A 14,158-nucleotide genomic window follows, 5' to 3' on the forward strand; every position below is an offset into this window, starting at 1 on the left:
TTACCTAACTCTCCAAAGTGATAAAGAGAAAAATAAGGCTACTTCTCTCTGAACACGAGCACACACTAAATGACTGATCTAAGCTGCAATATCAGCCTTTTGACTTTTCCCATCGTGTTCCCCATTTTCTTTGCACCCCCAGGGCCTGGGAGAGAGAGAGAGAGAGAGCCCACAAAACTATCAGTGTATCGACTCACATCTAATTCCAGAACTTATTGAAGTGCCTCTCCCTGTTGCCCTGTCCCTGGGGCTTTTCTTTATGAGATATGCCTCTAAATACATCTTTAAAATAAAAGTCTGAGGGAGAACACACAGGGCAATATCAATCTCACTGCAGTTCCCACACCCAGGGAAGGTTGGCTTTGGAAGAGATGCTGAAAGCCATATGTTTCCTCTTTCCCCAATATTCTGAATTTAACAAGGACCAAAACTGAGTCTTTGTACCCCCAATAATAAGTGAAATTGCTTAATAATTATAAAAAGTGAGTAGTGGACCTTGTTGCATTATTCTAATTATAAGTTGTAAGGCTCAGTCTCTAATATATTTGGCTAGTCTTTGGGGGCCAGGATAAGAGCTTTCATTCTTCTTTTAGTGACCTACCAGTCAGTTTCTATTTTTATCTTCATACCAGACTCTTCTAGTATAGTTTGTGTAATCCTAAACCATCCCTTTCCCTGGCCTTAGCTCTTTGCCTCTGTGAATCATCTTAAGCATTGTCACGATACAAAGCAGTGACAAAACTGAACAACATTCATGAATCCTACAATGTGTCTGGGACCATGGCTTTTGTCTGGAAGTGCCAGATTAAAGGGGAAATTGCTAAAGTCTTGTAAGTCTAATTAAGACTCAGTCCCTGAAGTGAAAGTATTGCTCGTAAATTCCAGAAAGCCCTCCCAGCCTGTGATCAGTCCTCCTTCTCCTAGAATAGCATCGGGTCCTGGGTCCACACAGTCTCCCCTGGCTGCACACTCACCGTCCCCACCAAAAGCCAGCAGAGAACCCTTGATGTAAAGAATGGCAAAGGATGAGAGAACCTGAAAGAAATGACTGTTCATCTCAACTGTGAGCCTGAGAGAAACCTTTGTGTGCTTAGAGCTGATGGGGTGAGCACATGTGAGGTGGGAGAGTCTCTCACGACCGACCGTACCCCTTGCGGGGCCCTTTTCTCTCCAAAGGCTCAGCATTGTACACGGTAGGCAGATGATGGATCATTGGATAGATAAGAAACGACAACTAGGAAGAACTAATTTCTCATCTCCTGGGGGATGTTTCTGTTCTTCATTTGGAGCCAAACATGAAAACAAAGACTCATTTCCCTTTACTTCACAACATTCTCATATTTTTCAGATAAGGACCCTGAGATGTTTGTTCCAAGTCCGAGAATTGGTACCAATTCAAAATCCCCCCACCCACCCATTCTCTGTCTTATGTGTGTGCATGTGGGGGGCCAGAGGACAACCTTGACTATTGTTTCTCAGGTACCTTTGGGGTTTGTTTGCCCACCTTCTCCCCCACCAGCCTAAAACTCACCCTGCAGGCCAGGCTGTTTGGCCAGCTGGTGAGATCCAAGGATCCAACTGCCTATGTCTCCCACTGCAGGGGTCACAAGCATGCACTGGAGTACCTGGCCTTACTTCTTTTAACCTAGGTTCTGGGAGATCAAACTCAGGGCCTCACGCGTACAAGGCAAGCCCTTTACCTGAGCCTTCATCCTGTCCCCTCGCCTTGTCTTTTTCCAGTCTCCTGGTGCCTCCTTCATAGAGTCCGTGTCAGCCGGGCTCCAGTGTTGATAGGACAGGACTATGGAGGGACAGAGACGCCATCTCCCTCATGATCGCCGCTCCTCAGCAATCCTGGGTGGTCCCCCAAGTTACTCCCCCTCTTATCTGTGGAATTGGGCTTTCCTGCTTGTGTATCAGAGACTCATGTGTGACTCTTTAGGGCGGCAAGGATGAGACATCCTTTCACAGTTTATTAAATCATGGGGCAATACGGACAGGTAAAGGACAAAGCTAAGAGAAAGAGAATGGTATCATTTGAAATTAGAACTAGGTTGAAATTACTGCAAATGAAAAATACATCTTTCTTTTTTATTATTAATATTTTTATTATTATTAGTGAAAGTTGTTAGGTCCTTGGGCTTTTCGAATAGAAATTAACATTTAAATTAGACTTTTTTTCAGCTATGTAACATTTAGGCTCCTAAGGAATATTATAATTGATGCCAGACCATGAGCACTGTGTTAACAAAGCGCTTTATAGAAAGCTCTCCACAGCACTTTCTCTCTCGAGTTCAGTAGGAAGCGAGTAACAAGAGAACTGCCTCCTCCAAGGAATTCCTTTAACCTTTCCGAAACAAAATATTTCATGCTAATTCCTGCTTAATTGGAAGGAAGTCATTTTTAAAAAAAAAAAAAAATCGTTGACTATGGGCTTGAAGCCTGTTCCATCCCTGACCTCTTTAATTTAATCAAGGTCACCTAATAAACTTGCCCAAACAGCTCTATTTCTCAATTAGAAAAAGATAGCGCAGTTTAGAAGCATTTAGTGTGTGATTAATAGTGCTGAACTGGGGATTCAGTACTTGCAGGGCCTTTGTGAGGAGCTGCTGGGGAGAATGAAACATTCATACCTGAAAATTATACTCATCAGAAACTCAAAACAAATCACTTTAATGAGCAAAGCAAAAAAAAAAAAAAAAAAAAGGCTGAGCGAGGTTTGTGAGGAAGGTGACTGTGCTCAGTATAGAAAGGCTCTTCATGTCTGAACTTCTCTCTCCAGTGGAAAAAAAGCTGCTATAAGTTAGCCTTGCAGACAGTTTATAAAATACACGCTGCTTTTTCTGCCCAAGGACTCCAAAAAAGATGGGCTCCAAGTTGCCCAAATCAGGCTTCTAGAGAACTCACATTCCAGGGCTGGAAAGAAGTAACAAGAGAATGTTAGAAGTCTGGGACCAGAGCCGTCTGTGTGGATGAATTACTCAGTGTTCTGAGAAGCCACTCTTGGCCGCCTCCTGCGTAGACTTTCCACTTCGTGAGCTTGAGGATGGCCAGACTCCCCCGGAAGCTGTTTTGAAGAGGATGTTATTCAGGTGGTGAATCATTAGAATGCTTGAGAAAGGAACATGCGAGACTGAGAACTGGTGTCCCCAGAGCAGTGCTGACCAGCATGGAAAAATAACGGAGTCAGACCAAGCCAGACTCCTAGATGCAGCTTAGTGTTGTTTCTGGGACAGCTTGCCAAAGGGTGTCCCCTCCTCCGGCCATCAGCTTTCTTAAAGGCAGCATGCGCTCCTGCTTTGTTTCATTAATAAGATTATGGTAAAGAATCAATGAAAGGATTTATGGCAAGTTGAAAATACTTGTGCTGTAATGGAGAGTAATAGCAGAAGGTTTAAACACGGTATAAATGAGTGTCCCAGTCTGGGCTACACATAAGAATCACCCGGGGGACCTGCTACAGGTACCCATGCCCTGGGTTAATGCCCAGTCATCTGTTACTAAAACACACCCCAGGCGAGTCTGAAGTACAAAGGATGGAGAGAGGGCCTATAAATAACATTAGGGTGGATGGCTATTTGTGGAAGTAGATGGGAAAGGAAGGAAGGAACAGACAAGACAAGGTAATAGAATATGAGAGACACTAAAACCAAGGACAACGGTCACCATGTGTGATGGACAGAAAGTGGCTGGGCCAAAGGAAAGAGAACGGAGAGGAAGCAGTGTCCATGAAGAACTTGCCTGTGCCAGCACATTCGGAGTATTCACTGATTAGTGTAGGAAGGGTTGCTTGAATAGGGAAGCAGGATGAACTGGCCCAGAAAGACCTGGTCCCGGTGCCCGAGTTCCTGCCGCCTTGATGCTGTTCTAGAAGAGCAAAGATTGTCCCCCTGTGTTGGTGGTCAGAGAGGAAGCAGGCATGCCAGGCATTTTCCAGGGAGTCACATGTTTGTAGCCCGTGAATGGCCTGGGAAGAGCTTGCCCACCTGAAGGACCTCCTCTCCTGTGGCAGAGGCCAGGCCAGAGGCTGAGGTTCAAGGGTGACTAGTTCTTAAAGGTCAGTCTGACCTCCTCAGGGTGAGATCCACAAGCCAGCCATGGTTAGGAAGATAGCTGCTAAGAAAAGCAGTGCGGGGATCAGGAGGATGGAGGCTTAGCCTGGAAGATCCACGGAAGCACTCAGTCACAGCATCCAGAGCAGAACAGGAAAGAGATTAAGGAAATGTGGAAGTATACCAGAGGCAGCAGAGATGCCTAGAAGACCATGCCTGGTGAGGAAAGCTGGGATAAGGTTCTTTCCCTGACAGAGATGCCATTAGGAGGCGCTGAAAGAGATCAGGTGTCAAAACCTAACGGAAGACGAGACTAGCAGATATTATAGGTGGCATTAGGTTCCCGCTCCTCCGACCCTGCTGCACAAGGTGACGGCTCTTACAGTGAGGGGCTGCTCCCAAGTAAGGTGGGGTGAGATTGCACGTGGAGAGTGGGGCGTCTTTCTCAAAGCACAGATGCAGCTGGGCAACGCTCAAGAAGAGGCACAGAGGGCTGCTGGACCACCTGGGCAGGATGCCTGTGCTTCTTGGGAAATGGTATTATCATTATTATTATTGCCATCATCATCATTATCATTATTTTAGTGTGTGTGTGTGTGTGTGTACAGTACATGCATCAGGAAAAGAAAAATAATGCTTTTTAGGGGGGAAGATTCATGAAGAACATTCAGTCATCATCTGCTGAGCGAGACAGTTGTGGGTTGGAGGAGTGTCTGCTGCTGTGCCTGGCAGACTCAGCTGGGAAGCCTTGTTCCTTCCTCCACGGGTCTTGCCCTTCTGCCTAGGCCTGTAGTTCCCAACCTTCCTAATGCTCTGACCCTTTAATACGGTTCCTCATGCTGTGGTGACCCCCCCCCCAACACCATAAAATCATTTTCATTGCAACTTCATAACTGTCGTTTTGCTGCTGTTATGAATTATAAACATTTTTGGAGATGAAGGTTTGTCAAAGGGGTTGCGACCCACAGGTTGAGAACCTCTGGCCTAGGTGCCTCCTCCTGGAATTGGCCCAGTCCTTGTTAAGTCAGTTTCTACTCCGCACTCTCTGATCCTGTGTCACTTCCGCTTCCTCCCCAGTGCGCTCTCAAACAACAGCATTTCTCCTCTGGCCCCCACCCACCCATTGTTCACTAACTTTTCAGGCTCTCCTTCCTGCTAGCCTCTGAGGTCAGGACAATCGGGGTAAGAGCCCGGCTCCCTGGGCCAGCCCTGCCTCAGCTTAGCCCGGGGTGCCACTCAGCCGGGGTGGCCCCTAGTCTCCCCTTCTCTCACCCTGTGGACCCCAAAGTGTGCTCCGACTTGAGCACATCCCTCAGCACTGGTGACGGCTGGCCGACTTTGCCATTGGAAGTCAGCGTGCCTGCTTCTTTCCCTTATTTTCCTCTGAGGAAGAGCGGGGAGGGCAGTAGCATTGGCGAACCGGAAAAGGGGTAGAGTCTGATGTGAGTCTCCACGGTGTCAGGAGCCCCGGCCACACCTCACGGGCCTGCCCCTGCTACAGACGTCCTCATTAGGAAGAGCTAAGGTGGGGAGGGACAGAGGATGTGTTTTCTGAGTCACCTGCTGCCGCTCACGCCTCCAGGCTCACATTTAAGCCGTCATAATGTCAGGCTCTAGTTTACCTGAGCTCCTCAAATTACCCTTATTCCACCGGCCTCACACAAAGATGGAAATAGACACTGCCTTGTGTGTCTGTTTAGCTCTCCCTAATAATAGCTAATGTGCAGACGATAATGCACACTGCAAACATAAAATGTTATGTCAATGCTAAGTCCTAATAATAATAATCCTGCAGAAATGTAGCATAAGGAATTTCCATGAGCAATTTGAGGACGATTGTTGCTTCAGAGGGAATACAGGTATTATTGAGAAGGAGACCAATTGTACTCTGCTGACTCCGGAAGAGGCTCCATAGCAAAAGACTGGTTTGTTGGCAGATATATGCCTCTATGCCCCCAGCTCTGTGCCTGGCCACCGGGGGCATGGGCAGGGATAACAGCCCCAGGGCTTGGGCATTCGTGGAGGTGTTTGGTGTTTTCCTCTGATCCTCATCTGTCACCAACAGTAGACCAGGGGACAGATCTTTGGGAGGTCAGAGCTTCGGGAAGAGCGTCTCTGCCATTTCTCCTCCAACTAGAGGCCACAGACAACAAAAGCAGCAGATGGGTGAGTTCCAATGATTAGGCAGTGTACATCACCTTCGGGTTATTTAAGGAGCCAGGATATCTGGTCCCGGGAGTTAACACAATTAAGGGAGCCACATTAACAACTTAGACTTCATGAGCTCAGAGACCAGTGAGCATCCCTGAGCCCTTCTAGAAGACAGAGGGCATAGAGAGGAGTCCCCACGTGGTTTGTGTGAGGGCTCTGGATTGCAGAGGGGTGGGAGTCATTTCTCCATGGATCAACCCCGCTTTTCTCCTGTGGAAAATACGTTTATTTTAGACTAGGGTCATCCCGTCTGTTTTTGTAGCTAGGCCTCCGCAACAGAACTCTGCCCACACAGCCAGGGTGGACCGCTTGACCTCCATTACGAACCAGCCATCCATTGTGGGCCCCCACTGCCCCCTTTCTCAGACGGCAGCATTCAGCTGGCTTCGGGCCACCCGTAGGGCCACAGTCTGTGCCATTAACCAGCTGTGTCTCCTCAGCATCGCTGACACTTGGTCCCATCACCTGTAAAATAGAACTGATAATCATATCCACGGTGTCACGTTCTTGTGAGGGTGGAAGGGAGCAAGCACTGTGGATGGTGTGTTCAGCCTTCATGTTTGGGTTTGGATTTGTGTGTTGTTGTTTTTTTTTCTCCTGATATTGTGGTGGTGGTGGTGGTGGTGGTGGTGGTGGCATTAGCAGTACTGAATGTAGGGCCTCATGAAGAGAAAGCAAGTGCTCCACCAGCCAGCTACAAATCTAGTCCTGAAAGTTGTGTTTACCACTCTTACTATAACTGTAGCTACTGCTGTTACTTGGGGAAAGTGTGGCGGGAAAGCGGATTGGTGACTGTAGCTTTTGTCCTAGTCTCCCCCTAACTGCTAGGGAGGTGCTGAGGATGGTGGGTAGGGCTGAGCTTTCACGGGTGTGAAAGGCGCAGGGGACATATGGAATTAACCAAGACATACAACCAGACTGGCCAGCCAGGCATGTTGTTCCTTCCGAAGGCACTGTCCAGACAGAATAACCCAGGCTAGCTCAGGAAATGGAGTGGAATGAGCAGGAGCTTCCAGGTGTGGTCTCAACATCGGTCTAGTCCCTTAGCACCACCTGGCGACCTGGTATGTTTGACCTTCAGACCAGATACAGGAAACTACAAATATGGTAAAGTCCAGAAATAGATGTTTCAATCAGTCAACCAAGAGATTCTAATACGGACTAATATTTGAAGAGTGTCAAGTTAAGGTAACACTGGAGGCCATAGGAGGTCCCAATTTCCATGGCTTTACAGAAAAAAAAAAAAAAGATTTTTGATCCCAGAACAGTCTATTTTATGTCCGAGCTATCTCGGAGGCAAGAAGAGCATTGGGGACTGTGCCGGTGTCACAGAGGGCCCTGGCCTGCATTCTGCCGGTAAGAACTGGTCCAGCACACCTCCTGGTATGGTCACCTCTCACCTACTATGGCCACTGCATGACGCCGAATAACATTTTCAAACAGGAAACAGGTTTGAGAAGAGAAGCATGGGTTGGGTGCAGAGCATGATGGTCTCTGCCATAGAGCAGCCGATGAGGACCTTGGCTACCCCACGGGCATCCTGATGCAGAGAAGCAGATAGACCTATGAAAGGGTCCTCAGGTCACCGACTCTTAGCCACAGCCCTTTCTTTAGACATCAGAAGGCAAACTTCTGACAGAGAGCGGAGCCCCTGAGGCTCTGAGATACTGGAGGATCATCTCCCAGGCCTTCAGCCTAACTCTGCCTCCTTGTGTATAAGGACAATTGCCTACCTGGACAGCAGCCAGTGAAATCCTTAGGAAAAGACTTCCTTTGTACATGGGAAAGAAATACACAATTTAACCACATCCTCCCAGCATTCTAGAGTACAACTGGCAATGTAGAGAGAGAATGTTAAATACAGCATTCCCCAAAGACACAAAGACGAACAGCTCCAGAGAAATGCAAATATTGCCAGCAACAATATGTTAAAGCATTTTATTATTTAGTTACATCTTGCCTGAGCATGAAAAAGATATGAACACACTGTCAGCTTACTGGGACATAACCCAAAATAACTTACATTTTTCATATATTGCTAATTATTTTTCTGAGGCTGGCTCAGGCTGGTAAGAGAGAGATTTCAAGGCTTTCACCAGATTATTTACTTAAAGAAGTTAAGCATGCCATTATCTGTTCCCATGGAAACCCAGTCAGTAATCCAGGCAATGGAGGAGGAGGTCACTTTGACCATAATTAATATAGAAAATAATGGTTTATATAGAGTCTGGTAAAGGATACAATGAGATGCCATGTAATACCTTTAAACCTTTTCCTCAGCAATGCAATGTAATCTCTGGATCAGTTCTCGCAGACCAGTGACACTTCAGAACTTTAACTAATTCAGTGCTAATTCTCCAAACACAACGCCGTTTTTCCTCAGCGGGAATTTACCCAATGCTTTTAGTTGCTCTTTTGTTTCAGACAATTCCAGTATCTAGAATTTTCTAAAGTACACAGCAAGTAAGAATGCATGAGTGTGTCTGTCAGCTTTACCCTTCCTAAATTGTATATAGTATGGCTCCTTGCCTTGATTTCTCAATAAATAGTAGGTTGGAGAACTAACAGGTCATGATCCAGGCACCACTAGATTCAGTGGGGCCTTTACATTGCCAGCGGTCGGTTTCATTGTGCTTGGTGTGGTTTACCAGTAGGCTGTTGTGTGGGATTCTTTTTACCACTGGAATTTGGTGGTCCACATGGATGGCTCTTCCTAAATATTTCAAATTTATTGGAACATAGCACACTCTATAAACGTTTTTATTCAGAGGTAGATACTCATTCATTTTAATCCTCACACTTATTTGAATAGTGGATTTCTTGCACTGTCTCTTAAGGTAAATTTTATTGTAGAAGCTTGGTGACACATTTATCAAGACTGTTTAGTACAATGTCCCAGAAAAAAAAAATTCAAGCAGAAAAGAAGAAAAATGAGTTGACCTTTCAAGTTTCTGGGTTTCTAACCCACCAAACACTGACAGGCATTATTAGGACTTGGTTTCTTTCAGAGTTCTAGTCCCAGAAACATAGCACAGCCTCTGCCAGGCAGCCTTGTCAGAGGGTTACATGTGGGGCCACTGCGGGATGCCGAATAACGTTTTCAAGCAGGAAACAGGTTGCCTCAAGTTAACTGGAGTCAATACACAACTTCTCACCCTTTAGAAAATAACAACTTTGCCACCACGGGTATGGCCAAGTTTGGTTTTTGTAAATGTTAAGCCTGAAATTATTTAATCGGGAACATAAATCAGTCGTGTGCCCTAATTACGAAGATGGTGATGGGATTGGTTATGGTATTGATGTTTTGAGGGGTAAGGAAATTTACAGCTGTTTCCTTTCCTCTTCCCCCTTTTAAACATCATGATCTTGCATTCCTGTTCCAGGGGTGTACCCTGCTTGCCAGGCACAGTGGTCATGGCTTAGACAAGAATAAGAACTCTCAGCTGGACCACTCCATAGGCTTATAAGACAAGCCCTAGAATAATGGATGGGACTTTCCCTGTATGTATTTATGTTCAGATGATTTATTAAAATAATGCTGCTGGCACATGCTTTATATCTGCTTGCATTTTTGCTACACAGATTTGAAGATATCTTGCAGACTATGCAATTCATTTGGAAAATGTAATTTTCATCCCTGCATACTAATCGATTTCCTCACAAACACCTGCTATCAGTTATGATAATAAAAATGCCACTCTGAATTGAAAAGGGGCCAAATAGAGCTTCCCAAGGAAATGACTTAAGTGTCTTTGAATGCCACCGAATGTAGTAATGTGCTCGTGTAGTGCCAACACTTTCTTCATCGTTTGCATCCTCAGTGATTTTGCCATGTCACAGCATCTCTCTTTGAAATAGTGCCTCATAGCCCTTGCCTTGGGGAGCGGTGAGCTGAGCGGTGAGCTCAGGACACCCTGGTGTCTCAGGGTGGGGCAAGATTTGAGGGACAGCTACACAGTGTTAGAAGGCATCAACCCGTGCTCCTAGGGAAGCTCTGGGTTGTTTCTGATTTTAGAAGTCCATGGAAGGTGTAAACGCACCTACTCCTTGGCCCTGCACACCCATATACGCCAAATCAAATCTCCTCCACTCCTTCTCTTCAGCCTCCACTTCATCACCCGCACCATTGCCGAACTAATCTTCCTAAATCACTAGTTTCATCAGACCCTTCCATTCCCCCAAACACCTTCAGCACTTCTCACCCTGTTGGGTCTGAATGCTCCCATCCTGTCGTCTCAGGCTCTACCTTTTGCTCACAGCTTCTAGGCCACTAATCGTCTCTTAAAGCAAGTGTTTCTCATTACTGTCTAGAATGGCCTCCCTCTAATGGTCACTCCTGGGCCTTTGCTTATGGTCTTGCTCCTGAGAGCACCTTCCCCAGTTCTAGGATTTTCATATTACAAAGCAAACCTTTATTCTATCAATCTGTAGTCTCCTTTTGTTTTTCAAAACCCCTCTAGGATGTATTCACTTGTCATATACCTTGATACTAAGTTGCTTATTTATTTATTCAGTCAATGTTTATTGAGTACCTACTTTATGAAAAACATCATTCTACTCTTTTTGTCCTTTAAATGCATTAGTTTCCTTTAGGAGTGTCAGTTTTTTATTGTATTTCAATAGGACTTGGAGAAAGTGATATGTCCTGTTGTTCTCTTTTGTGATCTAAGATGCCAAGACAGACTTGGGCATAAGGAAATATGCAGTAAATGCTTGTTGACTAATTGATCCCTAATGGCTTTATGCTGGGAGTTTCCTGATTAATTGCATGTTCTGTTTGATTAGTATTTCAGTATGAACTATACATAGATTATCATTTTTGCAAAGTGGAATACTGTATAACACTAAACTGTAAAGCTATTATTAACATAGTTTGATGTTTGCTCCTTGGGGAGAGAATTTGCTGGGGCCTCAGAGTGCCTGAGTAAAGCTCTACGGTCATCAGATGTTCAGTGGTGCCTACAGGTTGCTAGCTGACCTCATTCTGGCCCTAGGCCGTGGCAAATGTCAGGTGGGACATAGACATGAACACAGGGGGCTCTACCCTATACCTTTGCACACCCTAAGTCAAAATCCGTGGATCCACTTCTAGCAACAAGCTAGTAAACAATGGCTTCCCCAAGGGGAGAGAAACAGTGGGCCACTACATGAAGAGTGTGTGGGAGACGCTAGTTTTGAACAGTTGTTAGGAATTGAACTCACATGAACTGACACAGCAGTGTCAGTTAGAGCTTGGCTGACTGACTGACCGGAGCCCGGATTTATGTTTTGTCTCAGTTACTTTGACCAAACTGGTGATCCATTTCTCTCTGTCTCATATGGCCATCACATGTTGAAATAGGGATCAGTAGACTCACATCTAGGCCTGATGGGGCGACTCGGTGGGCTAGTTCATATGAAGAAGCCCCTGATCCAGGGACCTGACTGTGGCAGTAGCCAGCAGACCATTGTTATGCTGCAGAGCCCACAAAGCATGAGATGGAAGGGGAGCAGGACAAGAGATTCCTCCCCTCCATCTGTCTCCTACCACCCTATCACTCAGGGTTAGACGTTTCTGGAGCCTCAAGATGTCTAAGACCCTGAGCAAACTGCCTTGATTTCTCAGTGAGAAGGAGATGGGAGATTATACAAATTAAGTCTTTGTCAACACACTGAGACTTTCAGGTTTCAGGGAGGAGCAGAGCTGCCACTCAGCCTTGTAGGCAGAAAAGAATTTTAATCTGTCGGTGAAGCAGGTGGAACTAGGTTTCCATTCTGATAGCAGTTAGAGAAAACAATGTGTACAATTTGTCCCAGCAATAGAGCAAGAAGGAGCGGTGTGCATATCTGTTCCTCCCTCCCCTGGGAGGCTGCTGCATGCCTCAGCCTGGGAAGCAGCCACTTATTTGAAAGGAAGAAGGGTTCCAAGAGGCTGAGCAGTCGCACAGCCCAAGGGAGGACAGTCAAGCAGTAGATATGACGGTTGCCAAGAATCCTGAGCACCCTCAGCACTGAGCATGGCAGATTAGCTTTTGGGAAGGTGTCCAGCTTTTTGTCTAGCATATGAGCGGTGCCATCCCCCCAAAAATCAATTCCTAAGGTGGTCCACACCAACTGTTAAACAAAGAGCTCTGAAGTAAGGCAATCAGAGTTTAACTTGTAAGTTGATGTGAATCCCAGTTTAGGAGAGACTTTCCTACCAAAGGACACCTCAATCTGGCCAGGAAGGTGACTCCCCAAACTTCTTCTATTTCTCACACAGCCCTGGCTGCTCAGGCCTATGCCCTCAAAGAGGAGAATGACAGTCTCCGGTGGCAGCTGGATGCCTACAGAAATGAGGTGGAACTGCTAAAGCAGGAGAAAGAACAGCTCTTCCGGACAGAGGAGAACCTCACCAAGGACCAGCAACTACAGTTCCTGCAGCAAACTATGCAAGGCATGCAGCAGGTACTGGCCACGTGGTGCTGAGAGAATGGATCAGTGTGCATTTGCATGGGGGTGAAAGACAGCCAGCCATTGGTTGGAATGGGTGAAGGAGGAGAAAGGATGACCAGAAAGCTAAGTCCATGGCAAAGGAAAGCGCTGAAGGCTATTGTGAGAGCTAGACTCTAGACTCTGGAAAAGCCAAGCTAGGGGAATCTGTTGAGAATCACCCTGAGGATAGGAAATAAAAGGCAAGAATTTGGAGGGTTAAAAAGTGGTATATGAATGTGTGTGTGTGTGTGTGTGTGTGTGTGTGTGTGTGTGTGTCTGTCTGTCTGTCTGTCTGTCTGTCTGTCTGTCTGTCTGTCTATGATATGTGGTCAAATTCTTGTTGACTGTAATAACATGTTTTATACTTAGAGGAGTCTTAAGTTCAAAGCTTGACAGCTGATCTTTCCAAAGCTATGTGTTTGGGTTTTTGTTCATTTTCGAGATCATCATCAATACAAAGGATATTCTTCCCGTCTCTGGATTATTCTTAGGGTCTAGTCAAGTTTAAGAATTGATTGTTGGGTCTGGGAAGATGGCTCAGTCTGTGAAGTGCTTACCAGGCAAGCCTGATGACATGAATTCAATCCCCAGAACCCATGTCAGAAAGCTGAGTGTGCTGGCAGGACTATACTTACAATCCCAGCACAGGGGAGGCACAGACAGGCACAGCCCCAGGGCTCACTAGCTCCCAAGCCTAGCCTAATTGGCTGGCTCCTGTCTCAAAACCCAAGGGGCCTGAAGAATGATACCAAAAATAGATCTCTGGCTCCACATGCATGAATGTACATGTGGTGTGCATGTCCTGACACACAGGAACACACACACACACACACACACACACACACACACACACACACACACACACACACGAAGTGATTGCTGATGGAATGGATGAGTCCTGAGTTGGGGCTACAGAGCTATAGGAAAGAAAAGCCATGCTTTTGTTGAAGAATACCAGACTGCAGTCTGGCACACTCCATCCAAAGGCCTCTTGACTCTGGAGAATTTGTAGCTGTCATTAAAAAGAAGGTGGCAGCTGTGATCTGAGAGCTAAAGGGAGCCTGTGCTGTGGGAAATGTGGAGAGAGGAAAACCCAAGTATGGACAGTTAGGGAAGCGGAATAAAAAAGATTCATAGATGGATATGTATCTGAACACATCTGTTGATAAATAATGTTCTCCAGGCATTGGGGTCTTTGAGTTAACTTAAAATAATAGAGCATAAATGGTCACCATTGCACATGGGCATCTTTTAATTACTCCTTTAAGGATACAAAACCAACCAATGCTTTCTGGTGGAGGGGGCATTGTTTTTGTTTAAACCAGAGAAAGCTATTAGGTTGGTGGGAAGCTTGACTATGGTGAATAGAGTGATTTCTGAATTCCCCATATTCACTGTTTAAGTGGCTGTTCTCTTAAACCAGGAGCATGAATGGCCTACAA

General features: G+C 45.9%; 1 protein-coding gene across 10 annotated transcripts in view; it reads left to right on the plus strand.

Moving 5' to 3' along the window:
• Positions 1–14,158, plus strand: part of Enox1 (ecto-NOX disulfide-thiol exchanger 1) — a 565,632-nt gene that overhangs the window by 465,236 nt on the left and 86,238 nt on the right. For all 10 annotated transcript variants that reach the window (XM_076545410.1, XM_042285220.2, XM_042285223.2 and 7 more), the window contains one exon: positions 12,505–12,689. In XM_076545410.1, the coding sequence (XP_076401525.1) occupies positions 12,505–12,689 (185 nt within the window). The remainder of the gene's footprint in view (positions 1–12,504; positions 12,690–14,158) is intronic.

Source organism: Peromyscus maniculatus, chromosome 9, assembly GCF_049852395.1.
Source record: "Peromyscus maniculatus bairdii isolate BWxNUB_F1_BW_parent chromosome 9, HU_Pman_BW_mat_3.1, whole genome shotgun sequence".
Lineage (NCBI taxonomy): Eukaryota > Metazoa > Chordata > Mammalia > Rodentia > Cricetidae > Peromyscus > Peromyscus maniculatus.